Consider the following 23,191-nt stretch of genomic DNA (forward strand, 5'->3'; position numbering starts at 1 on the left):
ATCAGCCTACTAATTATATATTATTAGCAGTAACTAATAAAGAACCCTCTACCTTTAACTAAGCTATATAATTAGCTAAAAGGAATAAGTAGTATAGGGCCTATCAGGACGAAAATCAAAGCCTAATAGATTAGGTAACCTATAAAATCGTTAATATATCCCCTAGTATAATACCTATTAGGGGTAGATAGATATTTAAAAAGAAGCCTATAAAAAATACTATAGGTATCTAGGCTAATTATATTATAAATACGAAAAAAACGATTTGCTATAAGGCTAGATAGGTTATACAAGGATTTAATTAATATTTAGGTGTTAATTTCCTAGAAACCTTCTCTACTACTACTAGAATAGAAACCTAGTATATACTATTAATTATCGCGATAAACAAAAAATAGTATATCAGGCAATACGACGTTAAAAACGTATTCGTACACGCCGATATCGATAGTAATATATATACTATCTTGCTAACTAGCCTATATAGGCTAAAAGACCCTACCTATTAAAATAAGTGCTGCTATCTAAAGAAGGCCCTATATAGCCTAAAGTAAGCACTAAGGCTTTAGTCTGAATTCTTTACAAAGGCTATCGCGAACCTTAGATTCGATAGAGTTCCTATCGACGAGGGTATATATATAAATAGCAAAACCCAGGCTATTATCATCATACATATTAATGATATAATTATTATACACAAAGATCTAGCTTATATAAATAAGCTAGCTACTACGGCTAGGCAGTATATCTAATTAGAAGAGATAGGCGAATTAGCCACCTTCCTAGGTAATAATATCAGCCTAAATTATCAAGATCAATCGATATCTATCGATCAAAATGATTATATATCAAAGATCTTGTTAAAATTTGCTACTACTAGCAAACAGCTAAAGAAAACGCCGGATAAAGCAGGGATCTACCTAAGAAAAAATCAATTAAAAGCTTTAGAGTAAACTATTAATCTCTATCAAAAAGAGATTAGCTTATTACTATATACTAGCCTAAAGACTAGGCCTGATATAGCCTATCTAGTTGCCTATTGCTCAAGATATATAAGCAATCCTGACTAATTATATATCTCTGAATTAAAGAAGATATAGTAATATCTACAATATCGGCTAAATCTAGGCCTACACTACGATTACACAGGGAATAACCTATATATAAAAGGCTACTCTGATACTGATTAGTCAGGCGATATTAATAGTAGAAAATCCACTACTAGCTATATATTTAGCCTGTCTAGAGATCTAGCTACTAATAATATAGTGAGCTGGAATTCGATACTACAAAAATCAGTAGCCCTATCTACCTGCGAGGCCGAATATATAGCTATAAAAGAAGCTATACGAGAAGCTATCTATCTAGCTAATCTCTTCAACTATCTAAACGATAGATTAGGCCTAGGCTATACGCCTAGCAAGCCTACTATATTAGTGGATAATAAGGCAGCTATTAAGCTAGCCGAAAACCCTGAATTTCACAAAAGGACGAAGTATATTGATATACAATATCACTATATCAGAGATCAGGTCAAACAAGAAAGGGTCGATGTTCAATACGTCCCCACTAAACTGCAATTAGCAGATTTCCTGACAAAAAACGTCAGAAGAGAAATATTTGAAGACCTAAAGAATCTAGCTAACCTCCGTGAGATTTAGGAAGATATATATCTAGCTATCTTAGAGCAGTATATATATATATCGATCCTATCTACTCTATACTAATCTCTATACTCTACTGCATATCTGCACTATAGTATAAAGATTACAGGGGGGGTGTGAGATATAGGGCAAGATGCCTAAACCGTTATACAGCATATCAAGCCAGATTCATAAGGCCTATACAAGATGGCTGAATCTCTATAAGCTTTATGCTATACCATCATCACTACGGTCAATGACATCGTACAAGATCATCACTATGGTCAATGACATCAAGTAAGACGTATACAAAAGTATACGATCTACATCATCACTACGGTCAATGACATCGTACAATCAAGCAACCACCGATCAAACAGCTACTGCATGAGATCACTATGCATCTAGATCTGTCTGTATGAGATCATCATGCATCATCTAGAACGATCACATGCAAGAGACAAATTGATTATAAATATGCCCTGCTTTCTCTACCAAGAAAATCATGTTCAACACATACAAGCAAGATTCAATACAATCAACCAAGCTTCAGTCCTACTTTACTTTTCTCTCATCTTTATGATTCTAAGCCGAATTGAACTTATCCTTCCTATTCAATCAAGAGGAAGAAAGATCAATCGATCTTATTTAATCATCTTTAATTTATCTTCCTCTTTACCAACCTGCGCAGCATCGCTTGCTCACAGATTCTCTGTATTTACTCTACCCTAGAATTCAGGTAAACTTATCCGGATAGTATCTCTATTCGAACTTTGTTTATCCGATATGCTAAGATTATAAAGTTTATTATCGCTGATAATTGATTCAAGGTTGTATAAACCTAATAGCTCGCAATTAGCTATAACAACGAGTTCTGAAGTTTCAGAGAACTACTAATAGTTTAGCGTGGTTAATACCGAGTAATACGGAGATGAAAGTAGATAAAGAATACCTGTTGATTTAATCAAGTTTTGAAGAGGGTGATAAACATAGACCTGAATATTATAAGGTAGGATATTTTATATCTTAAATAATTCCCCTTACCCTAGAATATAGCTTACTAATAACCACGGCGATATAGGAATTCACGCTCCCGGGACACTCTGAATAATTTGAATAACCATAACTTCCTAGGACCTATAAGGGAATATGTAGGTGCCTAGTAGGCGTTTTATCATACTAGGCATTTCATATCACATATTAACAGGATGCCTCTAGCACGTTATCAGGAGTACTAGCTATATTTTTGAGTTCCTAGGAATCTAAGTGAATCTAAATAATAATGATTCTAAGCGAATTTATGAAGATAACTTACAGGCGTTATAGAATGGTATAGAGCTTGATAAGCTCCTAGGACTATCTAGTACGTTCGTCGGCTAGGGTAGTCTAATTAATTATCTAGTAGGTTCCTAGGAGCAGTCTCTTTTAGGGGTTTCTCGGCCAAGGGTATATAGCGGTTAGTCAAAGACGCGTTCCGGTGCGCGGGCTCAATATAGAGAGAAGTTGTGCTTCGCTATTACATCTAGAATATACTTTTCCTAGTAGAGTTTTGCCTAGGGTAAGATTTTCGATCTCCCGGTAGATTCACGTAATTACTCTAAGATTAGCACTTCCTCTATACCTATCCAGGAGACCGTGGAACCAGTAGATAAAGGTTCTTAGGAGCATACAGACTTATTAATTGACTAATTAGGTAATTAACGACTAAGCTCTATCGGAGCGCAATAGATACCAGTAAATCTACCAAATACAACGCCAGTTTATTGATGCCCATAGTTTTTACAGGGGTTTCACTTGGATAGGGCTAGCATGTTACGTTTTATTGGGGTGCCTTACTCAGGGCTATCCTCAGTGAGCAAATCAGAGCCCTCGGTGGGAGGGTCAGACTTGATCAGTGAGCAGATCAGTGAGCTTACATCATGCTCACTGACCAGATCAGGGGTGCTCACTGAGCTTACATAATGCTCAGTGATCGGATCAGGGCGCTTAGAGACGTGCTCAGTTCTACTCAGTGAGCAAAAGCGGCGAGGGTCTGAGCACGAAAACGGAAAGGGAAAGCCAAGACGTGGCATAGGAAATCCGGTACGTAGGTATTCTCATCGGTACGCTTGGATCTAGAGACGAAGTGGATCCTTGAGTGACAGAACTGTCACTTTGCACCAGTCCACGTCTATTCTTATTGCTAGGACACGGTAGGATATGCTGTTGACCGTGACTGATGGAAAGCTTGGTCGTCAAATGTGGATTTGATCTGCCAGCACATGGCCTACTCGGGTGTGCTTTACCTATTACATACTCCCTTTATTCCTTGCAATGGCTGGTAGGCGCATCAAAAAGCACCCAAGAAACGAGGCGGAGTTAGACTGCCCAGTACTAACTCTAACCTTTTCCTATTATTATTCCTATCTAAGCACCACTCGCACCAATCCCAATAGCCAAGCCACCGCACTCATCGCCTCGGGGATCCAGCACCCTGCCACATCAAGGACAGACCCCTATTTCTAATCCCGAGCCGAAAGAGATATCCATTGGTCACCCACGCTTTTCCACCCAACTCATAACCACCGACAGACCAATCATGACTCCATAGTCAATTTGCGAGTCATCGGGTCGGACAGCCCCCCGCACTTTTCACTCGCCCCCCCACGCCAAGCAAAACCCAAAACCCCCAATGCAAAAGCATCTTTCTCCAGGCTCTTTCAGGGAAGGACTACTCCGTACACGTTATCGCAAAAAGACCCAGCTCAAGCCAATCATCTCTCAATCTCGCGAATGACATTCGCCTACTTACCACTTTCGCCCTTGTATCATCGGTGCATCTCGACCCGTCCACCCCCGCATTCCCCAGAATATCATTTGCCAACTCGGCCGATCTCCGAGCCAACCCAGCCGTCTTGCTACGTTGTACACCGTATGACCTTTCCTCGGTTGCTCGGATCAACGCCGCTGGCAGGGCGTAAATAATAGAGCTGGACTCTCCTGGTCAGACTCATCCTTGCTCCGACAAACGTACGAGACTACTACTGTGCGAGTAGTCATCTTTTGAGGCTGTCTTGATCCTGAATTGGTACTTGCGTTGGGGTGACTGGACCTGTTTTCATCATGGCGATATGGTATTCGCTCGGCATTGCGTTCTTCGCTGCCATCGGCACGTTTTTGTTTGTATGGACTCTGTGAATTTGTAGACTTGACCTTGGAGAGGAGGACTAACCTGGACGCAGGGGTTTGATACCGGTATCGCGACGACCAGTCAGTATCCCTCTTTCTAGGAGCTACTCGCAGATGATTGCAGAGGATTAATATTTGCTCCAGCTATCGCGCACCAGAGTTGGATTGACTATATGCATAAGCCCTCCAATGGCTTGACGGGAGCTGTATGGTCCAGCCAATCAACCTCTTCCCTATCGAGTCGTCCCTGACCAATTTCCCCTTTAGGTGGTGGCCGTGTATATCGCTGGCGAAGCCGGTGGAGCTCTAACACAGACCTTCATCGGCGATAAGCTCGGGCGCATTCGGTTCATGCAGTTGATGTGCGTGATCGTCACTATTGGCACCGTCATTCAGACTGCCTCCATAAACATCGGCATGTTCCTCGCTGGCCGTGTACTAGCCGGCTACGCTGTCGGGTAAGCCGCCTCCACTCAGCGGTCGATGCTTCGACTCAACGGCATAACCGCACCCCGCTAACCATGAACTCTGCAGCGGAATGGTCGCCACGGTGCCCATCTATCTCAGCGAGATCTCGGACCCCCGCTTCCGCGGCCTGATCGGCGGTATCTCCGGCTGCGGCATCTCCTTCGGTACTATGGTGTCCAACTGGGTCGGCTTCGCCTGTAGCTATGCCTCCTACGGCCCCGTGCAGTGGCGCCTCCCCCTGGGTATCCAGATCCCATGGGGTATCATCATGTTCGCTGGACTGGCAACGTTCATGCCCAACTCGCCGCGTCAGTTAATTCGCAATGGCAAGGTTGAGGAGGCGCGGACTGAGTTCTCGCGTATTCGTCGGGGCGTGAATTTGCATGAAGTCGAGGAGGAGTTTGTGCTGATGCAGGCGCAGATTGAGTATGAGATGGAGAGAGAGATTACGAGTTATCGGGAGATTTTCAAACTTTTCCGTCGTCGGGTGTTGGTGTATGTTTCTTCCCGATCTTGGTGTTGATGTATCCGGCAGTGAACGTGGAGTGGAAAGATGAATGAATCAGTTGCTGATCCCCAGGACAGGTCGATTGCTGTGCAGACGATGACTAGTCTGACTGGTGTCAATGTGATCCAGGTACGTTGTGCTATGCACTGACATGGCATCAACCAATCCACTCTCACTCCGTTGGTGCTAACCTATATTCCCGCAGTACTATCAAAGTGAGCCTCTCACTCGTGCAGATCCGCGATATCTGACCCTCCGATCCAAGACCCAACTGACTCATGCTCTCTACAGCCATCCTATACAAATCCCTCGGCATTGGCTCGCACTCAATTCTCGCCCTTGCCGGCCTCTACGGTACCATGGCTTTCCTCTCAAATGCCATCACAACCAAGTTCATGACGGACCAGTGGGGCCGCCGCAAGTACGTGACCCCCACCCACGCGGATGTGGAGCATGAAGCTTAAGCAGGCGGAAGCAATATTTGCTTGGTACTCGCGACTGACAATTAGATAGGATGCTTATCACCGGATTGGCGGGAATCGTGCTCATCGAGATCTACGCTGCTGTCATGCAGCGCCAGTTCCAGAACACGAATAACCGTGTTGGCAAGGGCTTTGCTATTCTAGGAATTTATCTCTTCGTCGTGTGTTATTGTAAGTGATTCGATGTTTGTATGCCGTTGTGGAGTTGGCCATTTGGTGGGGAATGGGTCTACATACTAGACTAGCGTATATGGATTGCTAACGTTGTGGACTTCTCGTCTAGATGGTATGCTTAACAGCACGACCTGGCTCTACGGTGCAGAGGTTCTACCCATCGCGCTACGAAGTAAAGTGATGGGTCTCGCAGCTGCATCGCACTTTATCGTCAATGTAGCGAGTAAGAAGTCCCCTTCCGCCTCAATCTGATCTCACATTGATATGAGAAAGATCACTAACGCAAGTTCCGAACATAGTCACCGAAGCCGGACCCAGCGCGTTTGCCAATATTCATGAGAATTACTACTATGTCTTTGTCGCGTGCTCCGCCTTTTTCCTCGTTATTGCATACTTTTTCTTCCCGTACGTGATCCCTTCACCCCCTTCTTGAAGTACAGCATCACCTGACACTTTTGTGCAGAGAAACCAAGCAAAAGACCCTGGAAGAAGTCGCAGCCTCGTTCGGCGACCGGGTTGTTCTGGCTGATGAAGCTCCTAAGCGAGTCACTGTGGCAGGCAAGGTCGACCACATCGAGACTGCGGATGCGTCCGGGTCGGCCTGAATTGTAAGCCACTTTACTACCAGGGCTATGTTGTTGGATGTCGAGGCTTTCCTACTTGAGTGGGTGGGAAATTGTATCCGCAATCGTGGCGAGATTGGTCTAACTTTCGATATTTATTGAATCCGGCTGGATAATCATAGTACGTACGTATGCGTAGATACGGCCGTATGCGTCGATATGCAAAGAGCAATGACGCCACCAATATATGTCCTAGTACATCTGCACCTATTCATCTTAGTAAGCAGCCTTTAGGTTCTGAGAATTAACCCTTGCCAAGTTAATGGATACATATCTATGTACTTTTGAACTATACTTTGTACACCTGCCAAGAGTACTGCTGGAGACGAGCCTAGTAGAGAACAGTGATTGGGGAAGTAAAGCCCCCTTGTCTAGTATATGTGCCTGTCCAGGTGACACCTTCCTGAAGTGGATATTTTTTTCGGCCCCTTCCCGCCTTCCCCCGAACAGCCTTCCCCCGAACAGCCGCATCGTCATCATCATCATCATCATCATCATCATCATCATCATCATCATCATCATCATCATCATCATCATCATCATCAGCTGACGTAGAATGATGAACACCCATTTCCTACTGCTATAGTAAAATGTCTTATTTTTCTGAACAGATACATCGTGAGCATTCTTCTGTAAATTTGTAAACAAACGAAACCATGGATACTGTGGTAGTTAGTTAGTAGTAAACTTAGAGGTCCCTGGATTTTCTCAACCATGAAATTTTCAACCGCGTCCACGGCCGATCCACCCACAACAACGGGTCGACAACTCGGATCGGACCCGTCATGCTGGATCAGCGCTACCTTCCCCATTCCATTTTAGCGGGCCAGTCGAGTATTAGAAAGGGGGAAAAAAAAGCATGTTGATCGACTTCATATTTTGAGAGACTCGGTGAGATGCAAAGTTTGATTTTAGGCTATTATCCTATTTTCCATGCATCAACAATATCTGTGTACATATGCCGAGTCGTGACTGCCGGGGTCAGGCTTGTTAGTAATTGCCGACTATTCAAGCCCTGTGTCCCCTGCCACCCCCGTATCCGATGCAGAATGCACACTTCCGAAGGAAGTAGCAAGAAGCAATTTCAGAGGTTAATCGCCACGCGAATATCCCTGATCGTGGTCCATTGGACCCACATGTGTCCCTCGTATCCCGGGGAAATGGGAGAAGAAGAATGGGGGTGGGGTGCTTCCTAGTTAGGAAGTCTGTCGAGGTTGAATTCTGCCCTGGCGTGGATTTCCATACTACAGTACAGATGGTCCAGCCTCGCAGATCTATAGTTCTACTGTATACTTCTGTCGCTGATCATCTCAATACTTCCATTCTTCCAGCTGAGTTTGACCCAATACTGTGGGATGCGTGCACCGTGCAGTCCCCCGATCGCTCGGGGAGGACACTATTTGCCACCGTGCATCGTGCAGGCGCAGACTATGTATCTCATTCTCGGATTCTCCTCCCCTTCGTACTGTTAAATGATTTGGCAGCTCGGCAAACATGGTCGGCTAGCGGAGATCGTCGACTTACAGTATCCTCCTGCCACTCCATAACTCACTAGTCAAATTGAAACAACTAAATTTTTCTCTCCCGACAACCTGGATACTATTTCCCGGGCCCCTTAGCCGTAACCAAGGCCCATCAAACCCCCCCTTACCCCATGGTACTGTAGATCCCCTACGTCCGGGGATGCGTACAGGGTCGGCCGTGGGGGTTGTTCTACAGTACACATGTATCCCTAGGTTGCTGTCAACCTCGTTGACTCAGGAACATGAAGCCCGAGCACCGGCTTTTGATTTTTTCGTTAGGAGCCGACGGGTCGCATTCCGCACATTCCGTGCGTTCAGTCCCCGAGCACAGTTCAGGAGTTCTAACTTCAGGAGCAGGGCGTGCCATGTGGAAATTTAGGGTTGCGCTTTGGGCAAAGATTGTTCGCTTAGCTTTTGCCGGTGTCCTCCCCTGGCCCTTGCTTAGCCCCTTAGCAAATATTGATGGTGGGTTTGTTTCAGGCTGTGATCGACGATTAGACTTCCGGGAGGATCTCTATTATTGCTAGAGAGGCTTGGTGTTAATTTGTCAAAACTGATCCAGATTTGCCGAGTTGGATAATTGGGAGAATCAGAATGATCGTCGATGAGCATGGATAGTTGGTACAATGCATTTGAGGTGCTTGTTTCATTGTTCAATTGTTCGTGGGCATCGTCACTATCCTCATCGCCATACTTCGTATTGCACTGAAGTATTTGTGGAAACGTGAATGTTCAACCGTGGCTGGCGCCGCCTGATGGGGAAATCTATTGACCCAATTCTTCTACCTATACGAAGATGTTCCAAGATTTGACATGATTCGATCTGGGCTGCTCACTAATAGTTGTTTTTAATATCGGCGACCACAACTTCAGGACAAAGCGTGTCACGTAATGAGATTTGATATCATTCGATCCAAGTCCCTCACCTAGATCCTGGAGTTATTATTATCTTAGTCTCGACCACGTCATTGATACATAGGTTCCCCCGTAATCCCTCTGTGGCCACCACTGTCTAACTCCAGCTGCCATGTGTTTTGCCATCCCGCCGTGTCATGTTCCTACTGGATGTATCTGCAGTGCCTGGTCCCAGGAACTCGGTACACCGACAGGCCGTGAAGTTCCTGGGGAACTGAGAATCTGCACGAAGGAAAAAATTCATCCGGGCTAATGCCTCGTGGTTGTTGGACTAGTTCGTTAGTTCGCGCTAGTTACTGAACAAAAGAAAAGAACGTTGACGCTGTGGCGCCCTATAAGTGGCTCAGTTTGCTCTAGCCTGATTTATACTAGCCGCGACGCATCACAGATTGTATGGACCACTCGTCGTCTTTCCTCTTGTTGCTTGGACCTCGTCAGTGGCGAAACACTGACGCATACCCTTCGAAAAAAAAAACCCTGCGCTGACTGCCGAACTCGCATAACTGTAAACAGCAAAGTTGTCACGCCATTCCGCCCGTCTTGGCAATTCTGAAGCCCGATCTCAACGTTTCGGGATCCCCTGGATGCATCTCTCTCCCGTGATTCACAGCCGAACCCCCGAAAGTCCATCATCCATGCTGCAGCCTCAATTCCTCTGATCCTTTCCCCCAGGGCCCAAGCACTTGACTCCTCGCATCACATGTCGCAGTCCATCCACTCCCCCCGGAACGAAGATCGGAGTCCCTAGATTATCGCATCGAGCAAATCAAGGGTCACCCAGGTACCGAGCTACCGTGCTTCCTTTCCCCCGAGGCCGGGATCAGCTTCTAGAAGACGAATAGAGCGGGTCTTGAGCACGGTTGGCAAAGTGCCATGTTGCATATCTGCATGTTCCATCCATAGTGGTCGGATCCATGATTGATTTCTTCTTCTCTGCCTGTCAGGATAGTTAGTACCCTTTTCTGCATAGCGCGAGGTTGTGGAAATTCTTCGGAAGTTGCGCCTATGACTCTATGGCTCCCTACAGGTCAGTTCTCAAACCAGAGGGCTGGCAGATACTTTAATTTATCCGACGAGGCTCACGTCCAGTCAACGAAATAACTCACGGAAAAAACCTTGATTCGAGTTTCGGATGTGCGGGTCCTTCGAACATCCTTCTAGAAGAATTCCACGACCCACTTGGCGTCGGGCGCTCCGCGCTATTGTCAACAAAAGTCTTTCGAGATTTTACCGGGCTGGAATTTCTAGACTGCATAGTCTGTTTTATTATTCATTTCTTACCAATTGATGATGTTCGGCATATTGTCATTACCAAGAGACTGTCTCTCATTACGCATTCAACTGCAAAAGGGGGGAACGGTGAGGCGTGTCGATACTCAGCTTCCTCGCGCTAATCCCAAAGTTCGCACGTTGCCTCCTGCCTGGCCACACCATACCTTCTGAAGGCGCCCCTGCCTTTCCAACCTAATTGGGCCAGCCCTGGAAAATGGTTGATTTTTTTTAAAAAAAAAGAACATATTATTATTTATCGTGATTCGTGAGGCCTGTGCTGTTAGATTTTCATACACCTTGACATTAAATCATGACGCATGGCTAAACTTCCCCAATCGACTCTCCCCTCACAACGCAAAACTTTAAAGCGTCTATCATTCCCGCCTACTTCCTCAAACCCCCACCTGTCAGTTCCTAGGTGGACTTGAGACAGAATATTTCCTATATCTTCAGATCCCGACCCAGATCCAGATCCAGACCCAAGATTACACATTCTGGACCCAGTGGATGGAAAAGTGGGCACGTCAGAACTGGAGCAATACGAACAGCCACCGGTCCACCCGGCAAATCGCCCATCGCTTACTGAACCATAACGATCATTGTTGATTGATAACCACTTTCATCTGTGAATGTCTCTCGACTTTGAAAAGGCTCATCGAGTGAATTCTGCTTCTGAAAATTCAAATTTCGCACTTATTCTAGCCGTCAATCCTACCCAGAACCCCGGCTATGGCTTCTTCATCCCGCTCAACGGGAAAGCGGCTCCCTATCAGTTGCCAGGCATGTCGCACAAGAAAAATCCGCTGCTCAAGAGATGGCCGTCCATGCCAGACCTGCGTACGGCGTGGCCTGGGCGCAGAGGACTGCATCTACCTTGGCCAGCCTCGACTCTCGTCTGAACAGGCTGCCCCAGCAGACCCAAATGTTCAGAAAGAATTGCTTGCGCGCATCCGCAATCTTGAAGGCCTGCTACAAAAACAGGTCCACTCCCAAGCGGGGACTCCCGCTGGTGCGACCTCACCATTAGGTGCGCCCAGTGCTGCAGGCAGCTTCTCCGAGTCTGAACTAGGTGCTTCTCTGGAAGCGTGGGGAAGTCCGCTATTGGGCAATGTTGGTACTCTTCACACGTCGCCCTCCGGCCATGTGCGGTACGTCCCGCTTGCTTCGCAGTGGGAGTCGGTCGTTGCGAAGAGCCCCGCTGCGGAGTGTTTGCGGAGCTCTGAAGCGGACATCGCGGATGATGATGATCTGCAAATCCCGCTTGCACGGAATGGGAGTATCTCTAGGGCTGAGTTGTTGGCGATTCTCCCACCGGGACGGTATTGTGATACCCTCAAAGAAGTTTACTTTCGCGTGTTCTCTCCAGTATGTCTCCCTCCCTCGCTCAGCCAGAACTAGGAAGTATTTGCTTGGCTAGGATGATGACTGACATGAAATTAAGGTCTTCCACATTCTACATGACTTGACATTCGAGGCCGAATATCAACAATTCTGTCATGATCCCGGCAGTGTATCAAAGGCCTGGCTGGCCCTTCTCTTTGCTATCCTTGCCATAGCAGTTAGCGCGTTGAACGATGACGATCCTCTTCTCGCTGATCTTGGCCGTGAGCGGACAGTCAGCCGCAATATCAAAGTGCTCTCAGCACGTTATCGATCTGCAGCATTGCGCTGCCTGGCTGCGGACGGCGTCATGACCCGACATTCAATAAACTCGCTCCAAGCTCTCGTTCTCATCAGCTATGCTCGCCTACAACGAGGTCTCCCCTTTTGGACCCTCCTCGGTTTTACGCATCATGTTGCTATCTCAATGGGCTGCCACATTGATCCCGATCGGTTCAGCCTCGGTCCCATCGAGCGCGAGGAGCGTCGCCGTGTCTGGGCGGGTCTCATGATGCTATACACTATCCAAAATACCTCTTTTGGTAGTCTAGACCAGACGCAGCTTCCACAGGATGTGAAACCGCCCGCTGACGTCGATGACGTCGATCTCCTGACTGCTCCAGCCGTCTCTCTTTCATCGAACCCCTCCTCACCAGTCATAACTCGCCCCACGCAAATGACCTTCCTCCTCCTCACATCCCGTCTCTACAAGATCTCAAACCGCATCTGCGAATCCATCTTCACATACCCACAATCCCGCATCTCGACATCCCAACTTGAATCGGAAATCCTCGCCATCCGTGAGCTCTGCGATGCTAGGTATAACCTCGATAGCTCCCACGATCCCCTGCCAGTTCATCACCAGGCAAACCTAAACATCCTCTACGCACACATCCACCAATTACTTCTCCTACTATTACGACCCAGTCTATGCCAATTCTTGCAAGGCGAGATCACATCAGAGACATGCGAGGCCCGCGGGAAGTGCATGGCGTCCGCCAAGGCTGCACTATCCATCTTCCAGTCTCTACTCGAGAATCCCCAATTCGCGCCATATAAGTGGTATACCAGCGGTCTGGGCAGCTTCCATGCTTTCCACGCGGCAGTGGTATTGGCCACTGGCCTGATGAACCCGGAGAATCAGGTTGAATTCGACGAGACGAAGGAGATACTCAGCAAAGCGCTGGACATGTTTGCTTCATTGTCAGTACGAAGTATCTTCTGCAGTAAAGCTATGCCAGTCGTGAGGCAGATTATGTACGTACCATTCCCCAGTCAAGCCCTCGCATCCGATACAACCTATGTGAATTGAACTAACCTACTCAGCAGTGACGTAACATCAACCCAATACCAACAAACTCAACAACACAAGACACCCCTCCAACCCCAACTCCAACTCCAAGCCCACATTAACGCCCAAACGCTCCCACAGCAACAACCCATGCTGTCCTCGCTAGCGCCCACTCTCTCATCCATAACCATGCCGGAGACATTTATGCTCTCGCACTCGCATCCGCATTCACAAGCGAACTCGCCCGTGCCTACCATCGCGTCATCATCCAGTGAGCCAACCATGCACTCTACTTTCGGATTGCATTTGCATCCGCAAAATTGGCTGGGGCCGACTTCTGTGCCGTGGGATACGCTTGGTGCGTCGATGGGGCAGTTCAAGTTTGAGTCGGATGTTATGTAAGGCTGAGTGGAGGGGTGAATTCTTTTCTTTTCTTTTCTCTTCTCCTTGGGACCATGTTTTTGCTCAATGATTGGTTAGCATGGGTTGGCTTGAATGGAGGAAATCTGCTTTTGCATTTCGTTCTGGGGATACCTAAAAGTTTTAGGACTCGGGTGGGACTTTTTGCAATGGAGTGAAGTGAACTGGATGGGGTGTTGGCTGGCTTTTTCATCTCGGGTTGAATCATTTTGTTCTGCTGGATGGGTATTTTACGAGATCATGACTTGGGGCGGGGGTTTTTTTACACTTTCATATTATCACATTAAAAATTTTAGTGCAAGTTCCTAGAACTAAATAATACTTTGTTTGCTTTCTGATATCTTGAGACAGGCCACGTCCTAGATAGCATTATCTTATCTGCCATTAAAGCAGCTTAGGCTGCGTAGGTCTTACTGGTGCAGAGGTCTCTTAGATGCTTTGGCAATTTGACAGTTTTCTCTATCCCATTAAGTAAGACTCGAGTAAGGTTATTCACTATATAATCATCGAGCAATTTTTTTTCAGCCACCGAGGACTGTATAACATGACAATGAAAAGGTAACGGAGGGCCCAAAACCGAAAAATCTAGAGCTTACTCTCCAGCGTATACATCAACCGAGTACGTTCCATCGCATCCAATGCTTCCCGCTCTATGCGAGGCAATAGTTGTGCACAGGTAGGAATGTCATGGATCAGACCAATGGCCTGACCGGCGGTCCAAACCTGTCATCTGTTATTCTCGAGCCCACGATCTCAGAGAGGAAATAATAAACATACCCCATGTTCAGCATCCCCATTCAAAAACACCTCGCGTCCACGCTTGCCACTCACAAAAGGAGCGACCTCACTGAAATTCCCAGTCGTGCTCTCCTTCTCCATCTTGAGCGCATCCTCCGCCACTTTGTTCTTGAAAAGCCGTGAGGTATTTCTTCACCGGCGCAGAACCAACGCAGTCTGGTTCTCATCCGCAGTGACAATACGTTCCTTGATCCTATGGTGAATAGGCGATTCAACCGTACACATAAACCGTGTACCCATATTAATTCCCTCAGCTCCAAGTGCCAGCGCTGCTGCCAATCCGTGACCATCAGCGAACCCGCCGGATGCGATAAATGGTACCTTGAGTTCCTGGCGGGCGCGACTCAGGAGAATAAAGTTAGTGATGTCGTGCTCGCCGATATGACCGGCACATTCGAAACCGTCGATAGACAGAAAGTCTACCCCTAGCTTGATGGCAGACTTGGCATGGCGGATAGTCGTACACTTGTGTAGGATGGTCAGATTGGAGCTTTTCAGTTGATTAATCACAGGACCGGGGTTGTTTCCTGCAGTTTCAACAATCTTAACACCCTCGTCGATGATCACCTGCGCGTAAGCAGCGTAGTCTGGGGGTACGAGAGCAGGCAGCAAAGTCAAATTCACTCCGAAGGGATTCTGGGTCATCGAACGACAACGACGAATCTCCTTTCGTAGGTCTTCCGGGGTGGGCTGTGTTAGGGCTGAAAGCTGTATTGATCAAGGGTCAGCTTTCTTCAACTTTGGTCAATTTTCATTTCACATACTATGCCCAGCCCACCGGCATTGCTGACGGCGGCAGCGAGCTCTGCGTATGCGACCCATTGCATACCTCCTTGAATGATTGGAACTGGTCATGTTAGAATTGATACTGCCGTATACATTTGACAATAAACCTACCGGGAATGCCTAATTTCCGTGTTAACGCTGTGTTGAAGGGCATGATGTCGGCTCGTTAGGGTGGACCGAACAGAGGCAAGGTAGGAGTGGTATCTCTATCGTCGAAGAGGGTACTTCTCAATCAGCCTTACCAACGGCTAGTTCCTCAGAAAACATTTCTATAGATAAAAATATCGAGCCGTACAGTCAAATGCTCTCTATAACTGTAACTGGATAGACCGAGAACTGGAAGTCGGCAGCGGAGGGAGCTACCGAGGTTAGATTCAAAAGGGTTATCTGTATAGTAGCGCGGCTAAAGATAAGAGACCAAACGCCAGAATAAACTCAAAAGTATAATAACATGCGGGGAGGGATAAGCCGTCGCCGTCACATTGCCACTTACCAAAGCCGACCTTTTCCGGCTCAGTACACAGCAACCGTCGATCCTGGTCCAAGTTGTAGTCACGAGCGCGGAGCTCATCCACGGTGATAACGGGAGTAGGGTAACGCCAATCTAACAACCACGTATGATAGTCTGCGTTCCTTCCCGTGGGTGACCGAAAATTGGGACAATCTAGTTGCGGTGTGGAGCCAGGCTGCGAACCGCGAGTTCGATTCCCGCGGACCCCGAGTGTATCCCCAGTATTTCCACTTGCGACTCAGTGAAACTCTGCTTCTTTCATACGGTAACCATTTGAGGCAAACCTTGCGCCGGTTACTTGAAACCAGGACGTTTCGTCTGATCAGTGGAGACGCCTGTCGATCTTGTTAATGATATCACTGGTCATATTTCGAGTGTAATCCCTTGCAGACACTGACTGGTTTCCAATTCCAGCCTGTTACATTGTGCCGCCAGAAGCTATAAACCCTCACTCCATAGGTTACCAGTAGTCAGTGACTTTTTTATTCAGCATTACTATATATACTCCACATTTGGTCAGAAGTCATCTCTTCATTGAATAAATCCAGTATGAGTCTCAATTCCGTTTCCCGAGAGTCAGTCGACGTGGTGGTCATTGGGGCTGGCTTGAGTGGCCTCCGTGCGGCATTGAAGATTCAAGCAGCGGGGCTCTCCTGCGCGGTGGTCGAGGCTATTGATCGAGTAGGGGGGAAGACGCTTACTCTGCCATCAAAGAAGAGTGGTCCTGGTGTCAACGATCTTGGTGCCGCATGGATCAATGATACCACGCAAAGTGAGATGTACAAACTCGTCCAGCACTATGGTCTCCAGACAGAGATTCAAATGGACAGAGGAAATGATGTCTGGGAGCACGATGATGGGGTCGTGTTATCTCCGCACGGTGTCTTACCGGTGAGGCTTTCTACCCTTTTCATTTATTTCTTAAAATTTGATCGCCAAAGCTGACATGAGATTGCTGGTGATATTCAGTTGACTGAAGAAGAGCAGGCTGCATTGGGTCAAGTTATTGGAAGATTTACGGAACTCGCTGCCGATGTGAACTTGGAGGACCCCGCGGCAGGACCAGGTGCAAAAGAGCTGGACAGCGTTTCACTGCAACAATACTGTCTCCAGGAATTCCAATCTGAGCAAATCGCGACCCTTTTGAATACCGTCAGCCAGTCCTTGATCGGTGTTGAAAGCAAGGACATTAGTGCGCTGAGTTTCCTCTATTCCTGCAAGTCTGGAACTGGGTTCCAGGCAGTGATCTCGGATACCAAGCATGGAGCTCAGTACCTTCGGGTCCGGGAAGGTAGGGAGCCACCGGCTATGTTTTTTTTATTTTTTATTTTATGTGGGACTGACTTTTTGAAAGGCACACAGACCATCTCGACGAACATGGCAGAGGAGCTTAGAGAGGGTTCCCTCTGGCTTTCTACCCCCGTGACGCATATCGAGCAGTGTCCAGAGACCGGTGTTTGCATAATCCGGTCTGGGAACAAAGCTGTCTTTCTCGCAAAGAAGGTCATCTTGTCTGTTGCCACACCTCTCTATAGCAAGATTGACTTCACGCCCCCTCTGCCCGCAGAAAAGCAGCGTCTCGCCCAGGAAAACATCCTTGGTTACTACAGTAAGATGATTTTCGTTTTTGAGAAGCCATGGTGGCGCGCTGCTGGATTCTCAGGCGAAATTAAAGCGCAAGATCAAGGGCTTATTCTCTTCTCTGTGGACACTAGTATTCCCGATGACGATCAATGGTCAATCAGCTGCTTCATTGTTGGTGGCCGGGGCCTCAAATGGTCTAAGCTGTCACAAAAGGAGAGATATTCCTCTGCCTGGAGCCAGTTCCGCTCCGCGTTCGAGAAGGTTGACCAAAAGACCGGGGAAATCCAGGTCCCGGAGCCGATTAACGTCTTGGAGTTCGAATGGACCAAGCAAGAGTTTTTCCTTGGTGGGCCTTGTCCCGCTTCGCCACCGGGCCTTCTGTCCTCCGTTGATGCTGCCGCATTCCGAACGCCCTTTGAGAATGTTCACTTTGTGGGCACAGAAACAGCGTTGGAGTGGAGGGGCTATATGGAAGGTGCTATTCGCTCTGGGAACAGGGGTGCCGCGGAGGTGATTGCTGCACTCCAGGCTCAGCATTGAGGCAAATTGGCCGGGGGATACGTTCTCTGGAAGGACAATTTTAGTGTCAGTCTATGTTTTCCATAGTAAATTGAAGTTTGAGTAGTCAATCACATATTGTCAATGCTGCTCTGATCAAAGTGAGTCAAAGCGAACAGACCGCAAACTAATAGGTTCCTAGTGGTAAGTTTCATGCCCAACGGCTTGCAAAATTGTTCACTACGCACTCATTATTCTGGTGCCGAAGAGACAAGAAGCCATAACTTCCCACATGCCCGCCATCGAGCTGGGCCCCTTCGTTGTAGATGCCTAAATTAGCAAAGTGGAGCCAAAGACCTGATACTCGCGGCAATCGATAAGAGAGAAGAGATAAGAGATGTCGCCAGCATCCTGGCTCCACTCCTGATATAGCCAGTCCCCACCATTTTAACTCCACCATGAAGGCACGGCTACGGACCTCCTGTTTCCGAGTACTTGATCATAGCAAGCATCACATGTCCATTGATATTTCACGAAAGTGACTAGCCTATCCGGATCTGCTCTGAGATCTAAGAACACCGCGTTTCTAGAGCTTCATCGCTGATGGCATACTCGCCAACTGGTCAAATAAGAATGTGATGTTCACCAGCAGAGCTACAAGGCCATTCATGAAATTCCCAGATTAATTCCACGACGCCGCATGATAATGGCTAGCCCACTTGGCCCAAATACACGCCCACTGGGGTCATTCCAGACTTTTTCAAGAAGGGAAGCAGCCCGTAAGCAGTGCTGCATGTGGAATCTGTTGGACCGCAAGCTAGCCTGGAGTAGCTCTCGTTGATCCGGCTGCACCATGCAGGAGCCAGCGATGATCAGAGGACCCATAAAAATGGTCTCGTAAGGGGACCCGGTGGCCTCATCTGCGTATAGCACGATCTTATCGATATACCCTTGGATTCTCGTCATAGTTGAAGTGTTACTCAATGCATCTGGGACCAGTGCCGTCTCGAGGTAGAGTAGAACAGCCTCACGGCAGAGATTCAAGGCTGCCTTTCGTTGTGACTGCCATTTTGGGTCCGGAACCGGAGATTCGGGAGGTTTCCATTCTGTTATTCGGCTGTGGAGTGCTTCGTGCATCTCTAAGCTCGCCTGGGAGGGGGTTTGCTCTGTTAGACGTCGGGCGGCAAGAACCGCTATACAGGGGAGAGTTTGGAACAACCCATGGCTGTCGCCAAAGATGACTCCCTGCGTATCAAAATGGCTCATTGTACCGAATACACCATCGAGGAATGGGTCATGAGGCAGAGTTCGGTAAGTGATAGAACCGTGGGGGATGATGTTGTTACTAAGGATGAAATAGCGGTATATTTCCAGGGCAAATGAGAATAGGCGTCCATTGTCATTGGTGCTGGAAGGCAGGGGGCTATTTGCTAGTCGAAGAACGACTTGGCGGCTTGCGCGGAGATGGCTGAACATTGCTCCTTGGTCATCCCCATTTAGTGTCTAGACATTCCATTAGTGGCCTATCATAGGAGAGAAACCCGAAATCCATGTCATTACCTCGAAAAATGAGATTGTTACCAGCGTCAATAATAGTCGCAGTGATTGGGGTACATCCAGTGCTGCGCGGTCGCTAATACAGTCCCGAATTGTCCTTATCACGATCAAGAAATGTCTGTATGTGGCCAGAGATACTTCAATCCCAGGGCTCAGGGACTTCATGTGGGCCCCACTGAGCGCCAGCAGCGAATGCATGAGCAGATCATCATTGCAGCACAGAGGCACAAGCAATGTCACAAACGGATTGTTGGCATTCGGAGAAAACGTAGACAAAACGTTGGCCGTTCGCGCTATGTAATGTGAAAAAAGAAGACTCGATGTTTCTGTGAGTGCGGATGCCCTCGTTGGAGACACAAATGAGCCAGTGAGACTCGACCACTGAGCCAATGGATCCAGCTCATATGGACTATTTTTGCGATCCTGTAGCGCGACGTGGTGGACCGAATTCCGGGTCTTTCGGCGTGAGTCAGCAGATGGCCAGGTGCATTGCAAGCTATTGCGTCTGCATGCAACGCATGTTGGTTTCCTCTCGTCACACTTCTTCTTGCGCTGACGACACGTGAGGCACCCTGTCCAGGAGCGGAATCTGTGAAGCTTCGTTGGGGCTAGGCTCGTCTGGGTTCTCGTGGGCTCCACGGCAGTTGAAAATGGAGCCAGCATCACGTGGACATGGGAATGTAGGCGGGGAGGTCGCTGATACAAGCTGGTCTAGAACAAAGGTCCAAAGAAGAGATGGAAGAGGTCGGCATAATCGAAGCCTTGGGTCGATCTGGTGTGCGGCCTGAGGCACATAGGGGACCGCTCATTTTCGTTATCGATTCCCGCGCTTATCGCTTATCGTGAATTCCCCATTTGACCAGCCTGCGCTCTGGATTATTTCACGGCGTAAGTTCAGATCTTCTTCGGAAGTTTGCTGCTCCTCTAAAAACGCCGTTATTGAGACTGGAAGGTATAATTTCCACCTAAAGTATCCTTCCCACTCAAACTGTGTCTAAACACTAACATGCATAGTACGTCACATGATCCGCAAGCCAGGAGCACTGTATGTAACTCGAACTTAATCCATGGCTAAGGTTATCAGTGGCGCTCTCTTATCTGTAGCCGCGCTACCTGGACTGTGCTGGGAGTAGGATACCCATGGCCAATTTACACCCTGACTCGGGAGGAAACGTCAAATTATGGGCGAGGCCTGATCGCCCAACAGCATCTACCAGTGGTATGCAGTATCTGCTTGGAAACAAAGGGCATATCGGTGTAAACGGAGGTGGAGCACAACATACGAATCGCTAACTAGATATGCCACTTCACATGGTTGAAAGCTTAATCTCCATGTCTGGTCTTAATCTGGGGTTAAATTCAGTCTAATTGGCGAGAGAATCTTGCAAATGACACTGAATTTTGCGGGGGGAAACAAAACTCACCCCCGGATCCGAGGCGTATAAGCTTCCAGCCGAAGATATCAAAACCCAAAGCCTTGAATCACCTCGGACTCTAACCAATCTAGGCAAAAGTTACGCGGTGAAAATCACAATAACCGTGGTCTTAGCGATGAGTATCTTATGAATCTATTCTCAAAGGAGTTTTGATAAGGCTATACAGCTGCGGGAAAGAGAAGGATTGAGTTTGAACAGGATAGAAGGACACGCACAACAAATCGTGGGACGTAGCTTCCTAAACCTTACAGGTCATTGGGTCCTTCTCTAGATTCGTTTCTGATAACGGTAATATTCCTTCCACTCTATTGCACAGCTATCTCATCTATAAAAGAAGCCAATGTCCATTTGCTGTACAAGTGTCAAGCATGCCAGGTAACTTCGTTTTCTATCAGCGATATCCAAAAGCCCCTCACTGTGCTATATTTCGGCCATCCAGGATATCCATGATGCACACAGAAAGCGAGACGGACAAGAAGATGCAAGAAATTCGCTTGAACCATGATCCCTTGGAATTTTCCCGCAAGAATGAGGAGACTGGAGATACCTTAGAAGAGAATGCAGCTGAGAATGAGGAATCCTTCCCTGACGGCGGTGTTCAAGCCTGGCGTACGGCTCTCGGAGGCTTCTTGTCATTCATTGCCAGCATCGGCTATCTTAGCGGTGGATCTGTCTTCCAGAGCTACTTCATGACAGTTGTTCTTCCAGATTCCAGCCCATCCGATATTGCATGGATCGGAAGCGTGCAAATTTGGGGATGCTTCTTCTTTGGTATCTGGTCTGGCGCTTTGTCCGATAAGCATGGCCCTGCTCTGCCGCTTGCACTGGGGACATTCTTCATGGTCTTTGGCAATATGATGTCCTCCCTCTCAACAAAGTACTATCAGTTCTTGCTCTCTCAGGGATTTTGTGTAGCATTTGGTATGGGCCTTATATTCACACCAGCGCTGGCAGTCCAGTCCCAATGGTTCTTGAAACGACGTGGATTTGTTGTTGGTCTGGTCATGTCTGGTCAGATGGTGGGAGGTAAGTTCTTAATTCTATCGATTAATTGAGAAAATTCAGTGACTGACCGCAAGATTCGACTCTAGGTATCATATGGCCCGTTCTAGTAAACCGACTCCTCAACTTTGAAGGGGTGTCGTATAGCTGGACCCTACGCATTATCGCGTTTATGCAGCTTGCCATTATGTGTGCTGCGACTCTACTTGTTCGGCGCCGATTCAGGACCCACATGGAACGCACTCCTGTGCCTCTAAGGCAATATCTTACTGATGGTCGAACCATGTTACTCACCTTGGCAATTCTCATCATGAATCTAGGTCTTTACGTACCATGGGTTAGTAACACGAGCCAGAAGATTTCATGAAGTCACTGACAAAGTCTTCCAGTTTTATATTACTCCTTATGCCATAAACAGTGGTGCCTCGTCAAGTTTGGGATTCTATGATGCAGCAATTCTCAATGGTGGCGCTTTCATTGGCTGCTATGTACTGGGCCTGGTAGCCGACTATGGTCTGGGTATTTTCAACTCGGTTGTAACAGCCACACTTGCGTGTGCTGCAGTTGCATTTGGCTGGATAGGTGCAAATAGCAGCGCGAGTATCATAGTGTGGGCAGTGGCGTATGGAGTTGTCTCGGGCGCACTCCAGGCAATTTTTTTGCCCTGCATATCCATGTTGGCGCCTACACCAGAAGTCATTGGCTCTTGGAATGGTGAGAATGTATCTTCCCTTATTGGTTCATATTGCTGATTATTCTCTGAAGGCATATGCATCACAATATCTTCCTTCTCAGTCCTTGCAACCGGCCCAATAGCTGGGCGGCTGCTTGAGAATACCGGAGGTATCGATTACCTACCAATGCAATTGTTTACTGCTATCTCCCTTGCACTTTCGGGCGCTTTGTTTGTGGTGACCCGACTGTGGATCTCTCGAGAGGTTTTTATTTGACGAGGTAAAGAAATGTTCCGCATTATTAGGACCTCTGGTGGAAAGCTTTCCGTTCCAAACCTCTAAACAGGCACCATGCGCGCGAGTATGCTCTGGGACATGAGAAAACCCTCACGGACGATTCAGTGACAACAATTATGGAGTAATCAACTTTATCACCCACGTATTGGTTGCTCATATCTACCACTTACGTGTGCCTCTT

General features: G+C 47.5%; 7 protein-coding genes across 7 annotated transcripts; 4 read left to right on the forward strand and 3 right to left on the reverse strand.

Moving 5' to 3' along the window:
• Positions 1-4,745: 4,745 nt before the first annotated feature.
• hxt8 (uncharacterized protein) lies at positions 4,746-7,048 on the forward strand (the record flags this gene model as incomplete). Its single annotated transcript, XM_056912669.1, has 12 exons — positions 4,746-4,805; positions 4,865-4,892; positions 4,956-5,017; positions 5,079-5,269; positions 5,346-5,774; positions 5,865-5,916; positions 5,993-6,002; positions 6,079-6,208; positions 6,301-6,440; positions 6,553-6,666; positions 6,743-6,848; positions 6,907-7,048. 12 exons carry the CDS (start codon positions 4,746-4,748, stop codon positions 7,046-7,048), a joined length of 1,464 nt encoding a protein of 487 aa, XP_056761518.1.
• Positions 7,049-7,397: 349 nt separating this feature from the next.
• N7458_009288 (uncharacterized protein) lies at positions 7,398-7,637 on the reverse strand (the record flags this gene model as incomplete). Its single annotated transcript, XM_056912670.1, has 1 exon — positions 7,398-7,637. The coding sequence occupies one exon, from the start codon at positions 7,635-7,637 to the stop codon at positions 7,398-7,400; it is 240 nt and encodes a 79-aa protein (XP_056761519.1).
• A 3,868-nt stretch (positions 7,638-11,505) lies between these two features.
• Positions 11,506-13,849, forward strand: N7458_009289 (Zn(II)2Cys6 transcription factor; the record flags this gene model as incomplete). Its single annotated transcript, XM_056912671.1, has 3 exons — positions 11,506-12,141; positions 12,218-13,413; positions 13,483-13,849. 3 exons carry the CDS (start codon positions 11,506-11,508, stop codon positions 13,847-13,849), a joined length of 2,199 nt encoding a protein of 732 aa, XP_056761520.1.
• A 948-nt stretch (positions 13,850-14,797) lies between these two features.
• Positions 14,798-15,605, reverse strand: N7458_009290 (NAD(P)H-dependent flavin oxidoreductase; the record flags this gene model as incomplete). Its single annotated transcript, XM_056912672.1, has 3 exons — positions 14,798-15,373; positions 15,430-15,512; positions 15,563-15,605. The coding sequence occupies 3 exons, from the start codon at positions 15,603-15,605 to the stop codon at positions 14,798-14,800; spliced, it is 702 nt and encodes a 233-aa protein (XP_056761521.1).
• Positions 15,606-16,511: 906 nt separating this feature from the next.
• On the forward strand, positions 16,512-18,086 carry N7458_009291 (flavin monoamine oxidase family protein; the record flags this gene model as incomplete). Its single annotated transcript, XM_056912673.1, has 2 exons — positions 16,512-16,853; positions 16,932-18,086. 2 exons carry the CDS (start codon positions 16,512-16,514, stop codon positions 18,084-18,086), a joined length of 1,497 nt encoding a protein of 498 aa, XP_056761522.1.
• A 624-nt stretch (positions 18,087-18,710) lies between these two features.
• N7458_009292 (uncharacterized protein) lies at positions 18,711-19,520 on the reverse strand (the record flags this gene model as incomplete). Its single annotated transcript, XM_056912674.1, has 1 exon — positions 18,711-19,520. One exon carries the CDS (start codon positions 19,518-19,520, stop codon positions 18,711-18,713), a length of 810 nt encoding a protein of 269 aa, XP_056761523.1.
• Positions 19,521-21,486: 1,966 nt separating this feature from the next.
• Positions 21,487-22,989, forward strand: N7458_009293 (monocarboxylate transporter; the record flags this gene model as incomplete). Its single annotated transcript, XM_056912675.1, has 4 exons — positions 21,487-22,063; positions 22,129-22,376; positions 22,429-22,753; positions 22,835-22,989. 4 exons carry the CDS (start codon positions 21,487-21,489, stop codon positions 22,987-22,989), a joined length of 1,305 nt encoding a protein of 434 aa, XP_056761524.1.
• Between the last annotated feature and the right edge of the window lie 202 nt (positions 22,990-23,191).

Source organism: Penicillium daleae, assembly GCF_028827525.1.
Source record: "Penicillium daleae strain IBT 16125 chromosome Unknown utg000008l_segment0_segment0, whole genome shotgun sequence".
In the NCBI taxonomy this organism is placed as follows: Eukaryota; Fungi; Ascomycota; class Eurotiomycetes; order Eurotiales; family Aspergillaceae; genus Penicillium; species Penicillium daleae.